Genomic DNA, 27996 nt, shown 5'->3' with positions numbered 1-27996 from the left:
GAAGGAAATGTGCCAGGGCGCCCGATCGTTTATTATTAAACACCGGTGATTTTCGAGGAAATCTTGTTGCTTCCACAGAGTCAGGAACCGACGAACGTAAGTCCCGCGTCTACTGAATCACGTTACTGCCCCGCAAGCGGTGTACAAACGTTGAACTTTCTTTTTACCCAACAGAGGCGTAAGTATATGGGTCGAGTTTACGTACCCAGTCATTTTAGCCAATTTATATACTTTCCTGAATGCATTCGCGACAGAATCGTTCCGTTTCAAATAGCTCCCTGATCGTGTTCCGAAGTAACGTCAAAGTTTTGCCTTAGCATAATTTCCTCCTGGCCCGATTTTGCGCGAACTTTCTTTCCCTTCCACTCTGTATAAAAGAAAATAAACAGGCGAAAATCTGCCCACTTCCAGCTGGATTATGGAACTGGAAATGAGGCAGTCCAGCTGGATTCTAGCTGGGTCCAGCTGGAACCCAGCTGGACCCAGCTAGCCAGCATGTGACGAGTAGTGCCTCCTGACGAGTTTCTAACAATGACCATCTACGCAATCTTTTATGCAGTGAAGAGCGGCAGTAGCTATACATATGCATAAATAATTTCAGATTAAAATAAGCTCGACCACGCCCTCGTTCCCCGTATTTTAACAGTCCGAAATACCTAAGGGGGGGGGGGGGGGGGGGACTGGATCCCCCCCCCTGTTTTTCCTCTTCCGACGCCACTGGTAAGGTAGAGACACTCCTCAACCTCGAGTTGCGTCGGCTTCTGTGCTTTTTGCTCGGCGTTGATGCAAAATCCTGAGACTGGGAATGAAATTCGAAAGAAAAAGTGTAAGATGAAAAAAAAATTGACAGGACAATTGGGAATTGACAAAATTTTACCGGCGGGTGTTTTTCGGAGTTTTTGGATTAATCTGAAAACACGGAACCCTAGGTATAGGCCATAGTTCCGTCCTGATTGACACTGCTCGCATTCGCTCTCTCTCTCTCTCTGCTTCTAGGGGAACATGGATCTGGTTGATCTTCGCTGCCGTCGCATCCATCATACTCGGTTTCCTGCTCCTCTTTTTTCTCGCGAACGAGAACGCTGGTAAATGCTAATAAGACCTTTCTAAAAAAAAAAAAAAAAGCGTATAGCTGCATGATATCTAGCCTTCCGTTTTCGTGATCACATTGCGCCATGGCAAAATTAACGATTGATTTCGTTCTTTTCTTTCATTTCTTTTTCCATGTATACCAATTTTACTCGACCCACTGACGTTTCCTGCTTTCATTCGGTCATTCAAGCAAATGTGGGTAAGTGAGCGGTCATTATCTTGTCCTCGTGAAAACAATCGCGTCAGACGATATCAGCATCATATCGACTTTTTGGAACATAGTGAAGTATTTATGGTGATGGTATTGGCATTGTTAGAAAGGGTTCTAACTGAATAATTGCTCGCCTTTGAAGGGGAGCTGAATAAGATCAAATAGGCAAATGTTTTTTTTGTGTTTTTTTCTAATCGAAAAACTTTCGTGGGATTAAAAGAAAAAAAAAGCGTTCTAACGACACGCTTTTATTTGGCAGATCTACGCAGGTCACAGTTAATTTTATATCACACTCTAAAAAAAGCCAGTGAGTTTGCTTTCCCGCACCACACCTCGGAGAGCCAATTACCGCAACTTACGGAGGCAGCTCAGCGAATGACAATGCCGAAACATATGTTTAGACAAAAAAACGAAGTCTGAGTTGTGACATTAAGCAATGCAAAACGTCACGCTTGCATTGCTTAATGTCACAACTCAGTCTGCGTTTTTTTGGTCTAAACATATGTTTCGGTATTGTCATTTGCTGAGCTGCCTCCATAAGTTGCGCTGATTGGTTCTCTGAGTTTTGTGCGTGAAAGTAGACGCACAGACATTTTTTAGAGTGCATGGGCCGAGTCGTTCAGCAGGACGCATCCTGGTTGGCTCTTTCGCTCTTTCCCACAGATTAAAAGGAACAGCACGATTCAGTGGGGTCGGTTAAGTCAAGAAGATAGGAGAAGCTCCTCCCATAAGCGTGATGCGCCCGTTTCCAATTCATCCGCATTCGAAAGAATAGTTCCCTGGAAATGCCCCTTGTTCTGCTTCATTGAATAGATAATGGCTACAGAGTGATGCCAACTTGTCTCCGACCCACCACTGTATTCATCCGAGAGGGAACCTAGCCCCTGAAAGTGGCCCTTGTATCCATCGGAGGGGGAACCTAACCACCCAAAGTCGTATTTGTTTCCATCGAAGGGGGAAAATTCTAATTTCCCTCTCGTGGCTTCCACAACGCTAAGTCAAAGTCGAAAGATAAAGCAAATATTCGCAGGAAGGCAAAACCCTCTCCCGCGTTGACCATGACGTCACGGAAACGACGGGGCGCTATTGGATGTGAGGTGGAGGAGGGATATATGAGTCCCTTTGAGGGGCATTCGCCATTACCTTCTTGACTAGCGGCACCGAAAGCGGTGGCTCGCTGCGCCCCTCGTCGCCCCCTTCACTGCCTAGCTGCACCTCACTGAGCGCTGCACCCGGGGCGGTACTATCGATAGTTGACTATCGATAGTACCATCGGTAGTACTGTCGATAGTGCACCCAATAGTACTATGGATAGTTGGCTTTTGGTCGACTGTCGATACTACCCAAAGTCAGCTTTCAGGAGAACTACCGAGAATTATGAAAAATGGAAGTAGTACCGAAAAAGGGAATAACGATGAATATGCACGGGCAGAGAACGCGTGATTCTGGGGAAAAAAAACATGAAATTGAAAGTTTTTATTGCATTCTCGTACATTAAATTTAGAGGCCAAACAGAAATGGCGTTTTGCTAGTTGTCCTACGCAGATGTTTTGTATATTCCTGGGGTTAGATATCAGGCTTCACATTTTAGTATGTCCGCATTTAAAAAAACTATAAAATACTGTAGACAACTTATTTTTCGCAGGCTCAATATATCGCGATTTAGGTCAAACCTTAAGTTTTGGAATAATTTGCGGGTTCTATTTTTCGCGACGCGGTGGGATCGCGCTATAAATTCCAATGTGTTTTCATTTTACTTGAATTGTTTGCGGGACCTTTTTTTCGCGAATTGTAGGCTATTCGCGAAAATTAGGTCCTTGCGAAAATTAAGTCGTTTACAGTATATTTAATTTTTTTTTTTGACCTAAGGAAACATTCGCTGCAAACATTTCGCATCAGGGTTTTCACAAGTTTGTTTTACGCTTGTGTTTTTATTATTATTCAATTGTCACGTCTTACTTTTCATAGCTTTGAACACTGACGGGTGAAAAGAAATACACTGCTAGGGATCAATTTTTTATTTTTATTTCCTGCCGATGAACATTTATAGCGAATTCCCGAAAGTCGGAGATTAGCTAGCTGACAAAAGCAGCTAGTTGCCGCTTTTTGTTCGGTTCTATACTTTGGCATATTTTACTAACGGTGACTGGGAGGGGATTTACCTGTTGGAGGAAAACGCAGCTTCAAAATACAGAAGCCGTGACATAATCTGTAAATAAATATATTGGAATCAATTAATGGAACACAGATTTTGTTGTGAAGACTTCAAAATGAACGTTTCCAGGTAAAAAGCTTATACCAATACAACGTAGTTAGTTACTGATGCTTTTAATTTGTCACTTTTTGTTTTAATACAGTAAGTTCGGGAACATAACTTTAACTGGATCAAAATTAAAAAGATAAAAACGAAAATTTCTTGTGATCCAAGTATACAATATTCTTGGCAATAAAACATTATTTCAGTAAAAAAAGAAAAAAACTTGTGAGTCCGAAAGGCACTATGGTTTGTTTTCTTTCTCGCAACCTGTTTGGTTTTGAAAAACACAATTATGTTTTCATCCAGGTAAAGTCATGTCGCCATACTTGCGCATTCGATCACCTTCGCTAGCATCATATCCAAGCGGGTACTTATCAGGGGCAACAGAAATTTCCATTTTTCTGATTGAGCTCTACCTATAAAATAAAATTAAACGTTTACAACTCTCTGTAAGCCGAATTAGAGCGCAGCTCTTGAGGAGGAGGAGGGGAGGGTACGGTGTGGAGGGTATGTCCCCTCCTCCCTCCCCCCTCTATCCTCCTCCCCCTTTCTCCCTCCCTCCTTCCTCGTAACACCACTCGTGACGTCACTCGCGACCCTAGTGACCCTCGTGATGTCACTCTCGAAGGTCGCGACCTTCCTTCGTAACGTCATGAGTGACCCTCGTGACGTCACTCACGACCTTAGTGACCCTCGTGATGTCACTTGTGAAGGTCGCGACCTTCCTTCGTAACGTCATGAGTGACCCTCGTGACATCAATCGTGACCCTCGTGACATCACGTGTGACGCCATTACGGGAAACGTCCCATAATGCAACGCGCCGTTACGCCGACGGCAACGCAGACGGCGACGTCGCTCAGGCCGGAAACGGGCGCCTAGGAGCTGCGCTCTAAAAACAAACGTCGCACCCCGGAAAGCAATCTAGCTAATACAGCAAAACAACTTCGACAAACTATCAAGTTGATATTTTTTATTCATTTGATTTAAGGTCAAAAACACTTGTTTTCTAATTTTATGTTTTAAGTGTAAACCCTGTACACTTATCTTAGTTTACATAAGTGGTTGAGTGTGTTGTTTTTGTTAGCATGGAGTAGGTCAAGTGGAACACTGGGTTTAATTTAATAAATAGGTTTGTAACTGTCTGAGTCGTTGTTCTTGTTCTTCCTTGCGCGTGGGTGCTGGAAAGTGTAGAAACAGCCGGCTGAAAAAAGACAGCAAATTGGACAGTCATCTTCAACGGCCCGGCTGAAGATGGGCCGCCTGTATTGACTTGGCATGTCACAACTACAAAGCTGTGAAAAAATAAATCTGGTGTCACGGCTGCATTGCCGTGACATTGTTTGTCACGGCAATATAGCAATGACACGAGATCCAACTTGTCATGGCAACAAAGCCGTGGCATAATGTCACGGCAATACAGCCGTGACACGAGATCAAACTTTTCACGGCTATATACATAGTCATGACATAATGCCATGGCAATACAGCCGTGACACAATATCCAACTTATCACAGCTATGAAGCTGTGACAAGTTGGATCTCGCTTGCAACAGTTATAGGTGGCCCAATAGCCGGCCCCACACTGAGCGAACGTTCTCCGCACCTCACTTTGTCTGCCGCAGTTGGCGGCAGCGCTCTGAGAGTTTCGGGTCTTCTCTCTCGTCGAACTGTCGGCCGGCGCTCGTGCGACGGCGACGTTCGCGCTGCGGGCGCACGGGTACTAACGCGCCCATCGATGGATACCCACTGACCTCGGCTTTGAATCTTCATATAGTATGAAGCTGCTGACCCATTGCACTTTGGCTCGGCATCTGGATGCGCTAGAGTGCTTGGGGACAATACTTGGAGAACTCGGATACGCTTGCCCGCCGGAACTTCCCGATGCACTCATCACTGGATGCTGTGTTTAAGCGTGTTGTGTGTGTGTGTTCTGTGCACCGTGTTTGGTGACGACGTCTGGACGACCGTGTGCGCCGCCGGAATTCCCGCTGTGCTCACCACTGGACTCTACAGAAGTATTTCGCGCGATGTCCTTAGCCGTTAAAAGCGAGAGATCGTCTCGATCTCAGACCCGGGATCTTCCGCCCTGGTCTGAAATCGCGACGATCTTGCTTTTAATGGCTAAGGGCATCGCACGAAATACTTTTATAGAGACCAGGGGTGGGTGAGCGCAGCGGGAATTCCGGCGGCGCACCACCTGGGTCTGAAATTGGGGCACCGGTTGGTACCACACGGTACCAGTGGCTCTGCAGAACCACTGGAACCAGCCGGTTCTGCCTGGATCTAAAATTGGGGCACCAGTTTGTATCCCGTCTGGAACTGCGGTGTCTGGAAGTGCGCGGTTCCAAGCTGGATACAAACTGGTGCCCCAATTTCGGGTCCAGGCGGCACCGGCATTTTTCATTCCGGCCTGTACCTGACATTTTCGTACGGGAGACGTCGCCCTCTTGGCGTCGTCCTTGAGGCCGTCCAAGAAGTCGTCCTTGAGGTCGTCCCACCATAGTACAGCTTCGCTGGTCTTCCTTCTTCACCAAATTAAAAAAGATAAAAGTTTTCTTTTTTTGTAATTTAGCCTTGTTTTACGCAAACATTTTTGTAAGTTTTGAGAGCCGAGTCGATGTTAAAGTCAGTGTCAGCTTTAAAACAACAATGTCGACTGTCCTATCTCCAGCTGGCCTCCTTGTCTGCTAAACATAAATCCTCCAGAAAAAAAAACAATGTTCTTTTTACGTTTAATAGCTTAATGGCGTTTAATAGCAGATTGCTTTGCATGATCTTTAGTAGGACGCGTAGGTTGACTCGAGACACGGCAAAAGACAGCAGTCTATAAGGATAGGAGAATGACTGAAAGAGCAGTGCGTTCGACCGCTAATAGATCTTCGGTTTGAGGACTCTTGCACTCTGTTCAAGGACGCTTCCCAGTCTAAACTATTTGTATGCTTTATTCTTTCAGTTGTCAGATTCGAAGAACACAAAGGCACGAAGAGCAAAGCAGCGAAGACGACAAAGGATCAGACTATGCCAGGGTTGACTCCCAACAGCTCCGAAGAGATGACAGTCACTTCTACAACGGTGACATGTATGACCGTATATGCATCATAATCATCGTGTGACATCTGACGCTGTGGTGCGGGAAAAAAATAAGAAACGTTGAAGTAGAAGGAGAAAACAGTTTTCTTATCGTTGTCTCTTCCTTCGGCTTTCCTTCCGCAGCACTGTCTCAGGTGTTACATTATGACTAATTATGTATCAACAGCTTGCCTGCACACATGGGCGACAAAAAGGGGCGCCATGCGGCGGTTTTCATAGCAACTTCCGCGGACGCTGTGACGTGGCGGCTTGGCATATGCCCACGTCAGAAGGTTCTGGTCCATGTCACAGCGTCCTGGGCTGTTGCTATGGGAATCACCGCGCGGCGCCCCTTTTTCGTCACTCACATGTTCCCTGCTTTACTCGTTTTTCGTTTACCAAATACATCCCTACGAGAATGCATTCTATTCCGCTCATTTGCATCATAGTGCGTGACCACAGCGCAAAATCTTCCCCTAGCGATGGACAGGCCGCGTCCGAGATATAAGATTCCGTGTTTTCGGAGTTTATTTTTTGTCAAATTCAAAAAGTATTTTTCAATTTTTTTTTTGCCGAAAATGTGGAGTTTGTTGGAGTTTATTTTTGCTTGATTTTTAATTCTTCGAAATACAAAGTTTAATTTTGCGGTGTTTTCTATTAAGATAAATAAACAAAGAAATAATATCCGGGTGCAAATATATATCTGAAAAATAGAACGCACTTGTATCAATCTTTTTTCAGCTGAATTTGGCGTTGGTGCCGTTGCCATTGATAATACTAATTTGTCCCACGACAAGAGTTGCACACAAATGTTGCTTCGATAGACGTCGATAAAAAAAAAATCAATCAATTCCTGGAGGTAGTCGCTGGGAAGCTCGTATTCATCCCATCCTATTCGGTCAACCTAGCATGCGGCCGCGCGAGGCGGAGTAGTAAACTATGCAATAGAGAAGCAAATACTTTACTAGGGGGAATAGGGGAATACATTTCACTATGCTCATTTGCATTAGACAGAACGCCTACAGCGCCGAATCCAGCCCTGACGGAGGGGAGGTCCGCGTCAGTCCACGCGCATGTGAAGGTGAATGTTCGCGGCAGCCGCGGCCCCTTCATGTTTCAAAAATAGCGCAAGGTGCGTCGATGCGCAAGGCATGTGCAACCCTTGAGAAGACCATGGCGGTACAGCGCAGCAAAGCATTTGGCGCAGCACTGAGCTAGATTTAGACACCATGTTCTTCCTAGAAGTGGCGCGCGGCACGTTTCAACTGTTTCAACTGCCCCTCTTCCTCATTTTGTGCAGTCTCTATGCTCCATAGCTTACACTGTTACAAAAACAGAAAGAAATACAGAAACAAAGGCAGACAGAAACAGAAACAAAGGCAGACAAGAACTAAAGTCCCTTAATGCTTTTCCAAGGGCCGCTCATTTCACTGCTGCGCCGCCACTTGCTTCCAGCCTATCTTCCAGGGGCCGCTCGAGACACGCCGGCCTTGCAGAGCCTATACAGCTAAGCCGGCCTCGTGCAAACCCTCGATGTGTTTGTTCGTCTTGCAAGTAGCGTCAAATGCGCCAGTGTACGAGTCGAGACCTGTGTCTCGAGCTGCCCTTTGGAAGCAAATGGCTGCGCAGCACTGAACGCCCTTGGAACTGAATGGCGGCGGAGCACCCGCTCCTGGCACGTGTCTCGCGCGTTTCCACAACAATGGTTGACGGTACTTGTAAGAAACGCATTTATCAAGAGGCTTTAGGGCCTCGTGCACTGGCGCATTTGACGCTACTTGCAAGACAAACGCAAACACACCGAGAGGTTTTAAATAGAACCGCTTTCGAACGACGCTTTTTCGTGGATCTTGTCAATTGATAGATCTAAGAAATTTGGCGAAAATCTCTGCTGGATGCATAGCTGTCGGTTGCTGCCCAGCGCATGCTGACTGCCCACACCACTTCTGTAACGTGCACATACGATCAGTGTTGCCGATCTTGGGAGCCGATTATTGGGAGTTCGTTTGAGCATGCGCTGTGAGTACAGCTAAGAATGCATTCTTGACTGTCCAAACTGAGCACGGGCGCTCGTGCAGTGCACTCACTGTTCAGGGCCCCATGCTCGCGCCTGTCGCATTGACTGCGTTGGTGAAACAAAGTATAACTCTCTCTTTGTTCCCTCACCAAACATTCGTAACCCTTTTGGAAGGGTTTCCCGTTGTCTTTAATACGTCAAATGTTGTTCATGCTTAAAGGGGCCTTGCAATCAAATTTAAGCGTCTTTTTTGCGAGTTAGTTAGGATTTGAAGTTTTCACATAGTCACTCGAGCAATGCTATCTGATTCAAAGGCTGTCTGATTCGAAGGACGCGGAATGTAACACTAGCAAATACCGCACACTTCCAGTCGCAGAATCGACCAAAGAGGTGACAACAGCCGGAGTGACCTCATCCCCCCAAATGCCCAAAACAGTTGTCCCCGTGGCCAGTACGACGGTAGCTACGGTGCTCACAACCACTCAAATACCACAGACACCAACGACCGTCTCGTCGACTGTCTCGATCACCACCACGGTCCTGACCACCACTCCACCCTCGACGACTCCGATTCCCACAGGTATTTTATAGTACCCCCCTTTCCTTAAATTCTGCATGTGCAAAAAAAAAAAAAAGGTGAGGGGGGGTCGCATTAAGTGAGCATTTGAGCATGCGCCGGAGCCAATCCAATGCCGTGCGAGTGTCACGTGACCTTCTAGAGGGCGCGCAGTGACGTGCGGGGCGAGTAGTGCAGTCCGAAGTCATAATCCCAGCCAATCCAATGCGGCTATAACTCGTCGAGTTCGCTGTGGTCCATCCTACAGGGTGAAACGAAGCGTAACAGTATTTTTGTAATGACTTAGTGACTCGCGGAGTGAATTAGCGAGGGTGGGAGCGATTAAATAGGTAAGTCGGTCGGTCAATGGATGTACGAATATCTGAAATAACGATGGTGTGTGTCGCCCGCACACGGTGTTCAAGAACTTCGAGACAGATCATCCGCAAGGTGACGTGATGCCCTCTTCCCCTGTGCAGTGACCCTGCCACTCCTGTGCGTGACCGGCAACACTAGTGTTGGCGCGCGAGTCCCCGACGACGGTATCTGCACCTATCTTGTGTTTGACAGAGTTAGGGCAAAAAACCAAACGTATGCAAAAGGCCTACTTGCAGGTGACACTATCATGCAAGGTAAGACAAGTGCTCTACTAGGAGAATGCATTCTACTTCGCTCATTCGTATTAGACAGCGTCATGGCCATACCAAAAGGAAAATGGGGGGGGGGGGGGGGGCAAGGGGCACTTGCCCCCCCCCCAGCTCTCAGAGTGGGGGCAAGGCACGTGTTTTGCCCCCCCCCCCCCCCTTGCCGTAACAGCCGCCACTGGGCAGGGCAAACACTGGCCGGCGGTGCCCAAGGGATACCAAGGGCACTGCCGCCTGGGCCTGGGGAGGGGGGGGGTATGGTTTGCCTCCCCCACCCCACCACTCAAAAACAAGCTGGTACGCCACTGGAGAGCATGCTTGCAGCACCAAATCGTCCCCTAGTGGTGGGTAAAGCCCGCGTCCGAGAAAACGCACGTACGTCATGCTTTCCATGCACGCTTTCGCGGAGCGTCGAGGGGGAGGGCTGTCGGCGGAGCACCGAGATCACGGTGTAGCCAAGATAACGGATTCGCCGAGACAGCACACACGGCTGCCTCCGCTGTCTCTACTAAAGACCTCAGTCTCGGTGGGTTTCCACAACTGTAGATGGCGGCAGCGACCTATCAATCCTCCCAATTAACCTTATATACTCCCAATTTAAAGGGCAAAACCCCAAGGCTGCGTGCGCCCAACCGTTCCAACTTACGCAGAAGCTGTCGGCGCCAAGGCCATTGGGTTTTCGCGGAGTACGACGTTTTTCCCACACTAAAGTATTTGGGACGTACCTGGTATACTTTGCTTTCCCACGTTGCCGGCATAAACAGCGCATCGATTGCATCAGATCTACAAAATGCATATAAAAAAAAAAAAATTTTTTTTATACATATTGAGAGAGTCTATGTGCGCTCGATAGAAAAGTCCACCTGGAGTTTTTTCCTACATGAACTTGCTTTTTCGAAAAAAATTAGATATTTATTTTGTGTACATGTAAATGCAGTCACCTTGTGAGCGTGTGCGCGCGCGTCCGCGTCTCTGCGGCTTGATCGGAGTGATTGAACGGTGTATTGTTTGTCCTATAGGATTGCATTGCAGCAATGGATGGCTAACAGCGTTGAAAATAGCGCCTTACATGTAACGGCGTTCATGGTACCGCATTAGGTTTTTCAGTAACGTACTCGGCATCAACATGACTATACACAGAACGTCGTGCTCGTCAGTATACGAAATGACTAGCGAGTAAAGTAAAATTTGGTTAGTATTTTATGGCATTACCTACCAAATTACGTTCCTCATTACTTTTTTTCTTTCTCGATCAGTTCCATTTCCGGTTTCTTTAGAGGGCCATCGTGCATGCCATCGGGACCTCACAGTATTCTACAAATCCGATGAGGAAAGGATAAAAAAAATATCTAAATTACACAATCACTCTATAACAGTTCAGTAGTTGACAGAGTTTGTGTCGTCTTATCGCTGCCGAACAATAATAAAGAAAACCATTGCAGTAGGAATAGACGGGTTTCAGTAAAGGCTGGTTCCCACATCTGCGTCGACTGCATTGCGTTGCGTTGCATTGCGTGGTGCAACACAGAGCGTCCACATTCGCTCGTCGCAAGAGTCGCCATAGCAACAGCTAGCACAACTGTGTGAACGAGCCTTAACGCGATGCTTTTTGACAAGGTAACGCGTAACGCTCTCTCGTTACCTTTTTATTTGGTAACCGGCATAACACTGATGGCTAGATATATACTAAAAGTGGCGTTCCATCTCGCGAATAGAACAGAACAGAAAATATGGGTGCCACATATCGTTTTGATTATCGACGCCTCTTTGGCATAGTATTCTGGCAATAGTTCTTGGATGTCTCTCTAAGCTTCGTATTTTGTTTCTCTTCAACAGGAAATAAGATCATGCGTAGATTCATGGACGCGGTATCTGGCCTAAAGAAGACAGTGCCGATGCTGGCCATGAACCTACATTATTGGGATGAGACAATCAAAGTCCTGAAACACAGCGACGTGCTAGGGCCCTACATTCGAGAGGGTATCAAGGGCATCGGTATCCCGAACTACAAGGAGGAATTGGACGTATACAAGGCTGGCTCCATATTAGAGCTCAAATTGAGCGTGAGTGGGTTGCATTCCGCGCGGGAACTTGGGAAACGGGTAAAGGTGTACGGCCCCCACGAACGTATCAGGGCGTCAGAGGGGTGAGGCACGTGACAACGTATCATTGGCGTGCACTCGTCCCGTGGAGTAAGTCACATGTACAGCTCCGTTCATTTGCAGGGGCCGTATGCCCATCTCCTTAATTGTCCATGCATAATACATGGACAATAGAGGAGACAGTCACATACACCCCAATGGGTGTAAGTACTACACTTTTTTTTTTAGAGTGTATTGCAACCAACCGCCTGGACGGTGGAGTTTTCGGAAAGGCTTGTGGAATAAGTCAACAGGAGAGGACAATTTCGGCACTCGCGCGTCTTCGCAGACTTCACATTGCCTGGTTTACGGGGGGGAGAGAGGGAAAAGGGTAGAGGGATGGGCGAGGCTTAGGGAAGCACGCTTCAGTGAATCAAGCGCTATCCTTTAGCATACAAAGCCCGAACACATCAAAGAGAAAAGAAGGGAAGGGAGGTCATTATTAAAAACCATACGAACACATAACATGAAGTTTAAACATGAAAGCTAACACGCTCTGGGAGCAATAAAGCAAAAAAGAATCGTTATACAAAGCTCAAACACCGTATCTGCAATAATCGTAGAGAAAAACAGAGTTAGATTGAATCATGACATGTGATTCAGCTAAGCGGTTCCATTGATGAGTAGTAAGAGGGATAAATGAGTATTTGAAAATGTTAGACCTTCAAAAAAATTATGACTTTTTGTGGTCTACCCTGCATGAAATTAGATGAGGAGATTGAAGGAATCTCACTGTTTATCTCCGTTTGTTGTTGTAAATATTATGAAAAAGCTAAAGTATCGGCATAAAACAATTTTCGGAATTAAACAGAAAACCATTTTTCCTTGCAAGCTCTAGTTTTTACAAAAAAAAAAATTAAACAAATCGAAGGTCAAGGTATTTTTCAACTTTCACGCCGTCTTTCGAGTGAAGTCGCTGGGGGACCACCTGGTTTCCCACTGGGTTCTAGCCCGCAGCTGCTTCCCCCGTAATTGTCATTTTTTTTTTTTTTTATGAGTAGCATGGCTGAACGTTGCGGTGAGCGACCTAGAAAAGAGACGGTTCGTCATGGGGCTGACGGCGAGAGTAGCAGCGGAGGGACCAAGCCTGTCAGATCGCCACGAGAAGCAGCCCCCGAAATGGAAAAAGGGGAGCGGCAGACAACGGATGAGAGGAGAGCCACGTGACTGGCACCCCGTTGTGGGGAGACGCCGAAACATACTTCTTCCGAAGATACCAGTGTGTTTCGGGTACTCGCCACTGCAAAAGCTGTGCGCTGACGCCCAGGTTCCCCGAGAAATGGCTCTTTGATGCTCCGTTCTACCAGATCCTCGCGCTCCAAATTTGCCACCGAGCACTCTATGGTGCCTTCGTCAAACTGTTTTGTGAGTATAGAGGAGGCTATGTGGAGGGGGACTGGTCTCGTGGCTTCCACCTTTTACTCCAGTGACGCGACACCGTAGTTCTCGTAACCACCACACGCAACTGCAGATCGGCAAACAATTTTTTTTTTTTCCTTTGCAATTATGTAGCAGAATAGTAGTTTTTCGGGGGAAGGTGGCGCATTTGTTTCTCACTCGTGCCTATATAAACAACATAAAAAAAATGAAAGACGTTTACAACACCCTGTAACGCCAAATTAGAGCGCAGCTTTTGAGGAGGAGGAGGGAAGGGTATTGAGGGTAAGATATACCCTCCTCCCTCCTCCTCACTCTCCCTGATACTCCTCCTCCCCTCCTACCTCCTTTTCCTCCTCCTCGTCGTCCTCCTCCCCTCCTCCTTCACCTCCTCCTCCCCTCATCCCTCAAGCTGCTCCCCTCGTCTGCTCCTCCCTCCCCCTTCCCTCTCTCCTCCTCCCCATCGACCCTCCACCTCCTCCCCTGCCCCTCGTCCTCCACCTCCTCCCCTCCCCCTCGTCCTCCTCCCCCTCCCCGCGCGGTGCATTATGGGACATTTCCCTAAATGCACCGCACAGTTACGGCGACGCCGCTCAAGCCGGAAACGGGTGTATAAGAGCTGCACTCTACAAACTCCAACTCCATGCGTGGTGTGGCACAGCTAAAGGTCACAGAGCTGGCCACCTGCCAAACATCTACGTCGCAAACTCCCCGCATTTGCTGGGAGTGGTGGAGAGCAGAGCCATATGGTGGAGAAGACGAAGGCGACGCTTAGAAAAGACGCAACGGCAGTTGCCTTGAAGGCGGATACTTCAAAAAGCGTTCCGGCTGCGTTCCCCTTAAAACGCAATTCTGCATCGCTGATGGCTCTCCGAGCTTGTCGCAAGTGAAGCCACTGGAAGTTCGACGCCTGTCCTGGAAGTCGAGCGTCTGCTGGGATCCCTAGTGCATTCAGTTGATGTCTTTGGTCCCTTCTTTTTTGTGTCTGAGTAGATTTTAATAGTCCTGTTTTGAATGAAATCCCGAGAATTAGGCATTTGAACATGGGACATGTGCACACTTGATCAACTAAAATCTCAAAATTTTTACATCAGATGGCTTCCCAGGAGACTTTTCGGGTCAGCATGCGTTGTTACTGCGCAACAAGCAGGCTCTCTTGCGATGACAAGAAAAAATCCAGCGCCCTGAACTCTGTTCGAACGAGGACTTTGAAGAGTTTACAAGCCCGTCGAGCGCTCACTTACTTCCGGTGTCTTCATACCTGGTTGTTCAATGCGCCATCCAGATCCCTATAGTGAAGATCAGAGTATGACGGTTTGATTGATATATCGAAATCCAGCTCCAGTTTCTTTTCCATTTATGTTTGTCAAGTTTCGTGGGTGTGACTTATTTTTCCCCGCAGATCCTTCGCAACCTGCTTCAGAGCCAGAAACACAATGGCGTGATCCTCTTCGCTGGTCTGTTGCTGACAACGGCATCCCACCCCGACGCAGTGGCGAGAATTGTCAAACATTCCATCAGCCTTCTCAGGTAGGCAATTTCCAAGTACCTTGCGCATTGTGTCTCACAAAGCGGAAAACTATATTTCCGCGTCCGAAAAAAAAAAAAAAAAAGAAAGAAAGAAAAGAATGATGCCTTGTGATCACTGGCAAAGATACTCGATTACGGATGCGCGTCGTTTGATATACTTAGGTTTTGATATTAAAACAAAAATAAAATTCTAGGCTTTTTAGCAGTGTACATATATGTATGAATTTAACCTCTTTTCCCGTATCTCAGCATTCATTTCCTTAACTATACTGACTACTTAATTTTTCTAAACCAAAATCCTGTTTATACGTAGGGTTCCATGTTTTCAGTATATGCCGATAAACACCGATAATTAACCTCCGAGGCGGTTTGTTTCTGAACCGGTGAAAACCGAAAACATCTAAATTTATACGGTCCAAAAAAAAACTTTTTTTTTTTTGTTTTTTTTTTTGAGACAGCTGCATTGAACTGTTCTTGGGCCTTGAGGCTGTCTCTTTCTATCGAAACCACATTTCTTGCCCCTGTTAGGTTCCGGAGGGAGGGACGAGAACACAGGAGCGTCAAGCCAGGGTAGGGTTTTAGATGATATAATTAGAACGATGAAGGGGGATGAATGGTCGCTCTCGGCTCACCCAGACCGAGCGTTTTTCTGGTCGCGGGTTCCCCTTGTCCCGCGCTCCCCTTTTTATATCCGGTCCGTTGATGCACGTCATGACTTGCGCAAACTTCGTTCCCGTTGATTAGTAGAGCGGGAGGTGGTGGCGACAGCAATTTGGCTGCAGCCAGTCAGTCATTCAGGATGGCACGAGTCTTTCAATGGTAGTTGATGAAGAAGTCTCGCGCCGTGGCATGCTTGCGGATGATAAGTGCCCGGGTGCCGTGGTCTGCAGTGCAGGTCAGTAGTTCCACTCCTTAACACCCCGTTATGTTCTCTTATCTTTACCAGTTTTTTTTTTTATATCTTTATTGCAATGAGAAAGCAAAACAGTCAAATCATTTTAAAAAGCTCCACAATTCCTTTTTGTAGAGTACATTAAAACCCTCGCATCTCGTGGAGAGGACCACAAATCTCTGGCCAATAGGATTTAAACTCACAATTCGAAAATACACTTTGCACTTGCTTTACTAAATTAAAAAAAAAAAAAAAATGAAAGCCGTTTACAACCCCGTGTAACGCCGGATTAGAGCGCAGTTCTTGAGGAGGAGGGTGGAAGGGTACTGAGGGGAAAGTATATCCTTTCTCCCTCCTCCTCACCTCCTCATTTTGTCTGCTACTCCTCCCTCCGAGCGGCGTCGCCGTAGTCTCACAAGGGTCACGTGACGTCACCGAGGTCACGTGACCTCACGGGGGTCACGTGACCCCTATGAGGTCTTGGACGATGAAATCATCAGTGATGTCACTGATGGCGGCATCAGTGATGATGACGATGCGGATGACGATGATGTCATCAGTGACGTCACTGATGACGTCATCAGAGACGATGACGATGCGGGTGCCGAGGACGTCATCTGTAACGTCACCGATGACGCCATCCGTCACCCCACAGAATGACGTCGTCAGGGACGATGACGATGCGGTTGCCGATGACGTCATCAGTGACGATGCCAATGACGTCATCAGTGACGTCACACGTCCCATAATGCACCGGGCGGTTACGCCGACGCCGCTTAAGCCGAAAGCGGGTGCCTAAGAGCTGCGCTCTAAAAAGTGGTATTGCACGTCTTTTGCACTGAAGTCTGCATGGTGGACAGCCATGCGCAACCTCCAAATGCTACACAACCCTAGTAACATAAACATGTCAAAAGGCACATCATCATCACTAGTCATGTTAAAAAAAATGAAAGCCGTTTACAACTCCCTGTAATGCCGGATTAGAGTGCAGCTCTTGAGGATAAGGGTACCGAGGGATAGGATGGAAGGGTACTGAGGGATAGGTGACTCCTTGAGGTCACCTGACCTCAGGAGGTAATCCTCGTAAAGGTAACCCTCGTGATAATAACTATCGTGACCCTCGTGAGGGTAACCCTTGTGAGGGTAACTATCATAACCCTCGTGAGGGTAACTCTCATAACCCTCGTGAGGGTAACCCTCGTGCCCCTCGTGAGGGTGACCCTTTTGAGGGTAACTAACCCTTGGGGCTACGAGGGTTATCAGAGCTACTCTCATGAGGGTTACGAGAGTTACTCTCACGAGGGTTACGAGGATTACTAGAGTTACTCTCTCGAGGTTTACGAGGGTAACCCTCGTGATCCTCTGATGGTAACCCTCGTAACCCTCACGAGGGTTACGCGCGGTTACGCCGACGGCGACGCCGCTCAAGCCGGAAACGGACGCCTAAGAGCTGCGCTCTAAAATGAATGCCAGATTGGGTGATGCACAACTCTTTCTTCAATGTGCGCTGGAGCACATCCCAAAAAAATACCGCGTCCCAGCAAAAAATAAATATGTGTTCAATGGTTTCAGGCTTTTTACATAAACTGCAGTCCACCGTCCACGGAACATCAACACATTTTAGAGCGCAGCTCTTAGGCGCCCGTTCCCGGCTTGAGCGGCGTCGCCGTCGGCGTAACCACGAGTAACCCTCGTAACCCTCGTGAGGGTTACAAGGGTTAATCTCATGAGGGTTACTAATCCTCGTAACCCTCACGAGGGTTACGAGGGTTAGTTACCCTCAAAAGAGTTACCTTCACGAGGGTCACGAGCGTTACCCTCACGAGGGTCACAAGGGTTATGAGAGCTACCCTCACGAGGGTCACGAGAGTTCTCCTCACAAGGGTTACTGGGGTTACCCTCACGAGGGTCACGATAATTACCCAGGTCACGTGACCCCCCAGGGGTCACGTGACCTGGGGATAACAGCCCCGAGGTCACGTGACCCCCGTTCACGTCATCGCCACTGATGACGTCATCAGTGACATCACTGATGACGTCACCTGCATCCAAATCAACATCGGCATCATCACTGATGACGTCACCGACATCCGCATCGTGATCGTCACTGATGACGTCATCAGTGACGTCACTGACGTCATCGGTATCGTCACGTGGCCCCCAGGTCACGTACCCCCCCTGACGTCACGTGACTCCCACTGGGTCACGTGACCCCCCACAAGGTCACGTGAACCGCCCACCCCTGAGGTCACTTGACCAACCCCCCAGTACTCTTCCCTCTTCCTCCTCAAGAGCTGCACTCTAACTCGGCGTTACAGGGAGTTGTAAATGGCTTTCATTTTTTCCTTTAACAACAGCTTGACTGGTAGTGTATTAGAATGCAACTTGAAAAAGAAAGTTTTGACCGACGGTGGTACACACACCTAGGCAGCACACGATATTGCTCCAATATTGGCGTCGGATCGGAGAAATTGGGCCAATACCATTCTGATACTGCCGATATTGGCGCTGGATCGTAAAAATCGTGCCAGTATTCCTGTGATGTGGCCGATGTCGGCGGAACATCACTTGGGTCGGCCAACGCCATGCTGATATACAGTATCTAGTGCCGTTTTCCGGTAATTCGTCGGGTCTGAATCGGCTATATCAGCCGATATTTAGGAATTCTTGACCGTTTCTAAAACAATACTGAATCGGTCAATTGCGCCGGCCAATCGCGGCGGCCGTTGCTGTTGCCACGGGCCGCGCCGGGCAATCAGCGGCTGGAACCGTATTTCCGTACAAACAAATGGAAAAAAAACATAGGCCAGTTGGAAGTTTGGGTTTGTCCGTCCCTTCTCATTTTCTTCAAGTTTAATGAAAAACTCGTTTTGTAGGAACTTTTATTGGAGATTAGTTAAAAAAACGGGGGGCGCGTGATGTTTTCTAAAATCTTTAGTTTACAAGGTTTGCGGCACAATTAATATTGGTTTTATGCAACCATGTCTCAGCGGCGATTTCAAGTAGCGCGTCCCGACCTAGGCGCATTCAGCAGTAATTCGCGGCGCGTCCGCTAGGGGGTCTGGGGTGGCACCCTTTTGAGCCCCTTCCACCGTATCTGTTTCGGAGCCGAAACGGCCGATTAAAGCCAAAATGGTAGGGGTGTGCGAATAGTGACTTTTGAAAGCGGATAGAATAATTGTGGGACCAAATCGAATACAAATCAAATAGTTTCCGAATAGTAGTAAGTAGACAGCTACTAAAGAAGAGCAGAGATTATAAATCTATATTTATTGTTCCAAAATGTTCCTTAAATTTATTGTAAAAACACGACTACCCAATAATAACTAGAGTTCAACGATATATATTTAAATAGAGACAAAAGCTACTAAAATATTAGAATGCTAAACTTAATATTACCGAACAAAAACTTTTAGGGCGCTAACAAGCTGGTGAAGGTTTAACATAATGGACAAAACCCCGAGACTGAGGGGAAAAAAGGACAACACAACACAAAGTCTCAAACACAGCTGAAATTTATTGGACAGAATATCGTGGTTTTATAGGGCACAGGTGCCCGGACAACCAAAAGGGCACAGGTGCCCGGAAAACCTCCCTCCTCCGTCTTGGGGTTTTGTCTAATATGTTAATATTACGGTTAACGCGGATGCTGAACATAGAATCACAGTTCGCTTGAGCCTGGTACATCCTGAAGCATTGTGGCAGATGTTCTTGAATTGAGGCTTAAAGGGCATCTCCGCCGTAATTTTTATAGTCACCGATTTCTATAAAATTTTCACCATGTATTTGGATGCCCTTCCTGAGCATGTGTACGAAATATCTCAGAAAAATATTAATTTTCTTAGAAGAAAATGAATTTTGAAATTTACACGTCCACACCCAAATCACTTGCTGCCGCCCTACTGGCAACACTGAGGAAGAGCGGCACACGGAGGCTGCCATGATGGCACTGACGTTGCCGTGACGTCACATGTTGGTCAGGGTGCTTGCTTTGGAGCTTGTTGGTGCTAGGACTGTCTGGTTTTTGCTTATTTTATCGGTTTATACAGTTATGTAAGAGCGCGTAATGGCGACTTAAGGGAATTGGTGTTGTGCCGTAGGGTGTAATAACACCGCAAAGAAACGCAGCAATGTGACATCTTCCGTCCCCGCGCTCGTGCCTTCTGTCCATAGGGAGTTTTAGTAGATAGTTATCAGAGGCCCGCTACCCCTCCGGGCGCGCGCTAGAGCATGATTGGAAGTGGCGGCGCGATCTCGCGCTACGGAAGCGTCGCTTGAGAACACTGTCTACTAAAACCGTCTATTCTCAGACCCCAAGATATAACAAAAAGTGCCTCCAATTAAAAGGCATAACGTCGATCAGTTTTTCTTGGCGTGCTAGCAACAAAAACTGCCTTACCATTTCGCTTCGGAAGCGGCATCTGGGTCCAGCGGCGGATCACGAGTGCAGCCGCCGCTGGCACTTCCCTCGGAGGCGATGCCGGCGGATCGTATGAAAACGGGTTATCATCATCGTCCTCAAAATCTAGCCGCATATCCTCATCGTTGCTCGATTCAGACGAGCTTGATGAGTCCATTTTCATCCGCGGCACGAACACAAAACAGTGACCTACTGCCAGGCTGGCCAGGCTCAAACTGCACATGTGCGAGTGTTTATACCATATGTGACGTCACATCAAAATGGCGGACCAGTCGAGTGGCAAGTTAGTTTCGGTTTTGGTTTCAGCGTATTTTATCGATTATAAGTTATGTAAACAGTTTTTTAATGATTTAACCGCTGCTATAGGCTGAATTTTTAGTACCCTTTCCGAAAATATGTTTCGATAAAAACGCTCAAATTGACTGCAGAGCTGCCCTTTAAGGAAGGTGGCAAGGGCGTGATGCGCCTGTGAGCTTGCGTCCAGGAACCTTGTTTTCAATGACCCGAGAAGATTCAGGGGAAACGCGTTGTCTTGTTCCACTTGCACCCTCAAAAAGCAACATCTTCACACACTGAATAATTGGAACAACCATAGAAAGTGTTGGGAAAGACTCGACACAAGCAGCTGTTGTGGCTTCTTCAATTGGTTGCATGGGAGCGGCCGAAAAACTTCCTCATTCTATGCGTTTTCTCTTCGAGCAACCTCCTGCTTCTAAGACTTCTACTTCGCTCACACAGAGGGGCGGTACACTTGCAAACAGTTCTGAAACGTCTCCACGACACGACGTCTCGCGGCGCGGGTCAAAGCTTCCTTGGCACGCCGAAGTGCTGCGTCTCTGTGCCTTCGCACGTTTGGATACCGATCACGAATCGATGGCGTGTGGATGCGTTTTGCGAGTGCAATATGCGTGAAGCCGTATGTAAAGGCACAATTTGTCGAAAGCAAATGTCACCAGTCTCGCGGCCTGATCAAAGCTTCCTTGGCACGCCGAAGTGCTGCGTGTCTCTGCCTTCGCACGTTTGGATACCGATCAAGAATCGACGCCGTGTGGATGCGTTTTGTAAGTGCAATATGCGTGAAGCTAGCCGCATGTAAAGGCACCACTCGTCGAAAGCAAATGTCACCAGTCTCGCGGCCTGATCAAAGCTTCCTTGGCACGCCGAAGTGCTGCGTCTCTGTGCCTTCGCACGCTTGGATACCGATCAAGATTCGTTTCAGCGCCGTGTGGATGTGCTTTGCGAGAACAATGTGCGTGAAGCCGTATGTACCTCTGGGCAGCGTTTAACTTTCGCTCTGGCTGTATTTGTAAGTTGCGGCACTCGCGGTCCAGAAATGAGCTTGATCATTTCTGTGGTGGCGACGGAAAAAAGAGAGAGAGAGAGAGAGAGAGAACGGCATCAATGGCGCGTGTTCTTTTTTTTTTGTTGACTAGACGCCTATGGCAATCAAATCAGCAGTAAAAAATCTTTATTCATTTTTGTGGCATTTTCCTGCTGCACTGCGCTTTCGTAAAACTTTCTACGTGTTCTCAACGGCAAGTCTCAACCCTTACACAAGGTCTTAAAAATCTTCTTCGACGAATGACGACTATCGAGTAGAAAACGTGTCTTCAGCACGCAGTCGCCAGCCTCTGTAACGCTAGAAAAGCTGCGAATCGTCTACGAGCAAAATGGCCGTCCGGTGGCTTCACTCGCGGAGCGGGAAGCGCGATTCAGCAATTGTCATAGATATCAGCGGTAGGAATAATTTGTGTCGCTCAGTGAAGCCAGCACACTAGACAGGCTCCGCAACTGGTACGCCGGCACGCATCTGCGACCCTCACCATAACCGCCATTTTGGAAAATGAGTGGCGCCACCTATGGCGCCACTCGTTTTCACAGTCGCTGCATCTGAAGAAAAAAAAAATCTGGAGCGTCTGCTTGACCACAAAGCACTTGGGATGAGCCACATCACTGCAATCTGGAGGGAGCTTGACGAGGTTGTTTGTCTAGACCTAAATGCGCTGTGACACTAAGCACAGCGAAACGTCACGCCTAATGTCACAATGCAAACTTTTAAAACATATTTCAATAAATAAATAAATAAATAAAAATAAACCAACACATACGAGGAAGTCTTTTTCCCCCTTTTTTGATCCGACGACAAACAAATACATACATCATACGCCCTTACTGTTTTGTGCAGGCACGTCAGTCTGTATATTGTGTTTGCTCATTCGCCAAGACAAGACGCCTACGGCAGTGGCTGCGTTAGGAGACCCATGAGCAGCTTCAGGACCTCCACCCTTGGCGACCATAGCCTTCAGTCCGTGGTGAGCCCTGCAGGAAGTTGATGAAGCACACTCCGCCGATTAGGTGACACTGAAACGCGACTCGTGGTCACGACGGTATATAAAACGGTCTTCACCTGGAGGTATACATATACAAAGTGTTTCAGTAAAAGGGTCCATATTATTGACATAAATCATAAATGAACCGCCTTCTCGCTTGACTGTGTAGTAATCTGAGACAGTGGCGTAACCTCCAAGTCTAGATCTATTCCAGATGGCAGTGTCCCCCCCCTTTACCAAAAGGGAAGAAAACAAATTGACCGTATAAATTAGAAAAGAAATTTGTGTTTCATGGTTTTCGCTATTGGCATCAACCCTTGCGAGTCACTGTAACTCTGTAACTTGCATCTACCTGGCAAAGAGCAGGACGTAAGTATATTGTAAAAAAAATGCACCCCCATTCTTCTTCATTTTCCCATGCGCTCGCAAAAAAAAAGACAAAAGAAAACTTTTAGCCTTTCCACTTTGGTGAAGAAGGAAGACCACCGAAGCTGTACTATGGTGGGAATGAAATAATGGCCGTCCGCAAGTCAGCAAGCCAGAATGGAAAGGCTGGAAAGGTTGCCGCAATCTATGAGCGACGGCGCAACCGGAGTCCAGACAACCGGCAAACACAATACTCTGGACAGCTACCGCCATCTATGAGCGACGGCGGCAACCAGAGTGTTGTGTCGGCTTTTCTTTGCGGATGGACACGATCGTGGGGAAACTAGCCCTTCATACTACAACGAAATTTCAGCGCTTATTTCTTGGTCTATTCGTGTTCAGTAAAGCATTATCACATCAGACACACCAATATCTTGTTGAAAATGTCGAAAAGGAATTTTCCAACAAATTAAACGATCAGCAAAGAGCACTTGGTGGATGTAGCTAGCGCATCGTTTGTAATGCCCGTCTAGGAAGCTTGACAGGTAGTGACGGTAACTGTCTCGGCTCCGGCCATGACGAGGGATGGGCTGAAGGAGGAACTCCCCCCTCCCTGAGACTCTCGCTTTTGGGTTAACACGTCACTCAAAATTCGTACAACGACAGCTTTGGGGTTCCTTGCTGTGGCCCGATCACTGGTGTGCTTTAGCTGCTTTCAGCGGATGCCACGAGCCATCGGGGCCTATCCAAGGCCGTGTGAATGTCACGGGACCTTGGAGAGGGGGCACAGCGACGCGAGGAAGGCGTATTACGTGCTATGTCCACAGAGCGGGATTGGCTGGGATAGCTCGCAGCGTCTGCTGCGTTCGGACGTAAGGTCCCGAGACAAACTACGTCACGATTGCGGCGAATGTGACGTGCTCTTCGCTGGCTGCTCTCCGAGCGTTTGCCAGAGTGTGCCGTTTATAACGAAAAATACAGCCATCAGGCTCAAAATACAAACGTGCGATTGTCATTTACGGATATTGTGGATCATATTCAGCCTATTTGTGAAGACGGCGGATATATTTCAAATTTCGTTGAAGTCCGCTGTAAACAAAATCACGTAATGAATTTTGTTAAAGTTACTGCGAGTTAAATTGTGAAGTCGTATATATGAACATTTTATGAACTGTCTGTTTGAACACACAAATTTCCGTTGTCTTTGTTATAGTACTGTTATTATTAATAACGATGTGATACAACAGAAAAGGGCGACGTAGTTGTCTTCAAATGTACAAATTTACGCACATGATTTTTTACCCTTTGTTGGAGCGAAATACAGTGCTCAAGAACTCTCCCCTCTCGTTTACCTTTACAGACGGACGCCATCGATATCGTCAAAGGACTTGGCGCTCGTAACGCGACCTATTTTCTCTCGCTGACAATGGGCATACATAGATTTTTGCCACAAAGAGGTTGGGTCGAGGACATGAATAAGCTGGAATCTACTGGGTGCACAATGCATTTCGACTCCTACGAAAAGGCAAGTACATCATGACATATCGCTTAATTTGCATCTACCTTGAGCGTTTCCCATTCGGCCAACACCGCCAATATAGTTGTTTTCACATCAAGAGTAAAGTATGTTGTGAGCATTATTCACCCGCTGCGCTAGGTCGTTCTTAGGCGATTTGGTTGTTCTATATATCTTAATATTAATTGAAGACACGGGAAGTTTGCATATCCCGTTCCGTCGTCATCGCAGCGTTTGGACACGAGCCACTCGGGTGCAATCTATGAGCCGCGTTCAAATATCGTTAGTCGGGGGACTATGGCAACTTTCCGACCCCCGAACTACGTCGTCAGGTATTGCGTAAAAAAAGTTCGAAAAAAAAATAAAAAAAAAACAAAAAACGCTCACTTTTATTTTTTGAATTTACACCTCAACAAAAAAGATTTTTGATCGGTGGCAATGGCAAACATCGCACCTCGGTCTTCAAAGGGGCCCTGCAATCATATTTAAGCGTCTATCTTTTATGCGGTTTCCATGTCTCTTGGGGTTCGGGCAAGCCAGCGGGCACGGAAAGAGTAGCTAAATATCAGTGCGCCATATTTTAACCGGACGACACGGAAACCTCCTCCACCGACGAGGGCGACCCGCGGTACCGAAAGCGCGCAAAATGTGACGTCTTTGGTCCTGGGCTTACTACTGGTCAGAGCCACTAAAAACTTTTTTGGTCGAAATACAAAGTATAAGTGGCGCGAACCATTTCAATTACTTATAAAAGTAGTTTTTGTTCACTATTATAGATGAAAAAAGGAAAGAAATGCAGTTTATAAAGTACGGAAACAAGAAATGACCCGTCAACATACCCGCCGCCAAGCGGTGGAAAAGGCGGCGCATACTAGAAAGTAGTGGGATAAGGCGCCGACACCGAAAAATCCCGGATGTACGCGGTGGCGCTGCAGTCGTATGAACAGGAGGATCCGACCGGCTCCGAGCGTTCCGAAGGCCTTCGGCGAGAAGCTTTGTCTTGCGGTTTGGCCGTTTCGCGGTATGGCAGCGCGAAGTGGCTCCCATTCTGAACTGATATTTACCCCGTGTTTGCTGTCGTTTGTGGCCAATGAAGTGTCATGCCGAATTAGTGTTTAATTGCGCAGCAAACGCAATGAAAGCCGCTTTGGCTGCCCGCTGCATACAGCCTATCCAGAAAATGCTTTAGTGGCGCCCTCTGGCGCCGTCGACACGAAGTGCGGCGGCCGTGCGCGCTCGATGAGCTCACTATGCCTCCTCTAGTCCACGGCCACTCAAGCCAGGACCTACGACGTCATGAAGGAGGTTATCTTTTGCTTGTTTTTGTAATTCTAAATTGCCTATAACTTTTAAAATAAAGCGAATTTCGCGAAGAGAAAAGTTTCACTACGTTACTACGTTCAGTGCGCTCAGGTTCGGTGCAAATTAAAAAACAGTAAAAAGTCCTTGCAGGGCCCCTTTAAGTCTGCAAACACCCAAGCACCACGAGCTTTTGTCAAAAAAAGCAGAAATTGACAATTTTGAGAACGCAACCGATAAAATTTAATGCAAACAAAATTAAAACCGTAAAATAATAAAAAAGAACCTGTATTTGTTGAAAAGTTTTATTGCTTATTGATATTTTATGACTGTCGTCTAAAATATTCTTCTGGGATATTTTAAGTTGAATTTGATCTCGATGTTATCGAACGTTCGTTGTATAAGCAGAACCATCGAGGCAAAGGAAAAAAAACATTTTTTTTTTAAAGACGGACACATTTATGTCGCCATGTTTAGGCATTCTGGTATCAGATAGTATGTTGGAGCACGCTGGATGGGGCCGACAATTGATCAATTAATCTCCCGCCGCTCGTGCTTTAAGGTCTGCAAGAACCCTATGGTAGAGGGCAGCGTGGCCGAGTACAAAGATGACGCAATCCATTATGATTACGACAAGAAAGCAAGGATATGGCGCACATATGACACACTCGACACGATCCGCAAAAAGGTACACGTTTCACTTTTGAAGCGGTATAGTTTTATAGAGCAACACGCTGCTTACGAACAGGCGCGTGTGCGCAGAAACAGGATTCGTGCGAGAACAAAAGAAGCGCCTGCTGCATGCGCAGTGCCGACTACAGCGCCACCGTAGCCGCGTGAAGTTAGAGTGTTACGTCACGCTTCTGCGGTGACGTTGATTTTCCGGTTAAAATTAGCGAGGGAATGGATGTCACCTGACCTGAAGTCAAGTGACCTGACATCATATGACGTAAAGGCCACGTGACTTCAGTTTCCCGCTAAATTTAAGAGAATCGTCACGGTGTCACGTGACCTGATGACGTTATGTGACGTCACGGGACGGTGACCTGTAACACCTTGTCCCAGTTTCTAAGGTAAATTCTGACAGAAAGTGCATGTTCGCTAGAATCTCCAGCAAGTGCTATCACATCTTTACTGCGTCAGATGGAATGTCGGGCCATTTTTTTCGTCTATTCAATCGGCCATGTTGTGACGTGTACGTAACGCATCATTCTTTCGTCGACCTCAGATCAAGCGTGCCTATAAGGAATTGGCGGGCCTGCCCTTTGGATGGGCTGCGTTCTATATCGAGATGGACGACTGGAACGGCGCCTGTCCGAACAGCACCAAGAATAAGCCCCAGAGATTGCTGGAGCTCATCAAGCCGCTCAAGAAGCAACTCCCGTCGGGCTGATCGCAGCATTTATTGCCGAACGCCACAGCAAACGGCCATTCTTTCGCAAACCAAATAGTACTAAAATGCACAATATAATGCATACTTTTTTTTGTCTTTTTTAACTGCCGCGTCAGTAGTACCTGGGTGCACCCGCGCAACATATTCTGACATTTTAGCAGAGCGAACGCTAGAGAGGGCGCGACCTCCTCTCCATCGATAGCTCTGCTAAAGTGGGAAGGGGTTGGGGGGGCTGAATGGCTCAATAGAGTTCTAGAATAGGGGGCCCCAATGCTTTGGATCCCCTGAACAGCTTGGGGCGTCGCACAGAGCACACGCAGAACGCCAGCTACGCTAGCGCAGTGTCTCGTCCCAAGCTCATTTTTGAGCACGAGACCCTCCTCCGCTAATGAGGAGTTGGTGGCGAAAGACAAAGGAATGCGATACTCTCCAAAGACCTATTTTACGGACCGTTCTGCCGACCCCCCACGCAGTGTCGTTTTTTCCTCTAAACCCAGTTTCTGCCCGCATAGCAAATTTCGACGGAACACACGTGCTGCGTCTTCCGCGCGTGAAGATTGTCCTATCAGAGCACGCCTTGAAAATGCCCTTTTTCATTTGAGCACACAGAAGCTTGTATTACATTGGCGATTTCCATCGCGCGTTTTTGACCTACTTTTACAGCTTCATCTTTTGGCCGCCAGGCACTGTGAATATCTGATTTCGTCTAGAAGGCTGGAGAGCGAACGTGCCTTTCTGTTCAAGCCACTATACTCGTTTTCACCTCAAATAAAGAAGGAAGTTTTGTACATTGTTCATACGCCGTGCAAAGTAATTTCCTACGGAGGAAAAACCGATGCTTTTCGCACTTGAAACGTGTACTTCTGGATAAGGTAGCATATATCT

At 47.3% G+C, this 27996-nt stretch overlaps 2 protein-coding genes and 1 long non-coding RNA gene across 4 annotated transcripts in view; 2 read left to right on the top strand and 1 right to left on the bottom strand.

The window, feature by feature from the left end:
• The window catches only part of LOC8034021 (protein kinase C-binding protein 1), a 60286-nt gene extending 56762 nt beyond the window's left edge, over window positions 1-3524 (bottom strand). Inside the window, exon 1 of the mRNA XM_040211042.1 lies at window positions 3466-3524. Coding sequence (XP_040066976.1) covers window positions 3466-3509 — 44 coding nt within the window. The 5' untranslated portion in view covers window positions 3510-3524. The remainder of the gene's footprint in view (window positions 1-3465) is intronic.
• Window positions 5-7409, top strand: LOC121836705. Its single transcript, XR_006077940.1, has 4 exons — window positions 5-96; window positions 997-1085; window positions 1283-1291; window positions 6515-7409. It is a non-coding gene; the product is annotated as an uncharacterized LOC121836705 (long non-coding RNA).
• Window positions 7410-8754: 1345 nt separating this feature from the next.
• LOC8034020 lies at window positions 8755-27938 on the top strand. Of its 2 annotated transcripts, XM_029987621.4 has the most exons (8): window positions 8756-9227; window positions 9683-9835; window positions 11684-11910; window positions 14768-14895; window positions 22393-22519; window positions 24264-24428; window positions 26281-26406; window positions 26947-27938. In XM_029987621.4, exons 1-8 carry the CDS (start codon window positions 9071-9073, stop codon window positions 27109-27111), a joined length of 1248 nt encoding a protein of 415 aa, XP_029843481.3. In that variant the 5' UTR covers window positions 8756-9070; the 3' UTR covers window positions 27112-27938. The 2 variants fall into 2 exon arrangements, with proteins under 2 accessions (XP_002407433.4, XP_029843481.3); XM_002407389.5 differs by lacking the exon at window positions 26281-26406 and having other exon boundaries at window positions 8755-9227.
• Window positions 27939-27996: the final 58 nt, after the last annotated feature.

The sequence above is a fragment of the Ixodes scapularis genome, unplaced genomic scaffold (genome assembly GCF_016920785.2).
Source record: "Ixodes scapularis isolate PalLabHiFi unplaced genomic scaffold, ASM1692078v2 PGA_scaffold2__306_contigs__length_199485367, whole genome shotgun sequence".
Lineage (NCBI taxonomy): Eukaryota > Metazoa > Arthropoda > Arachnida > Ixodida > Ixodidae > Ixodes > Ixodes scapularis.
Note: the sequence above shows the minus strand (reverse complement) of the source record. Positions and strands in the feature narration are given on the sequence as shown.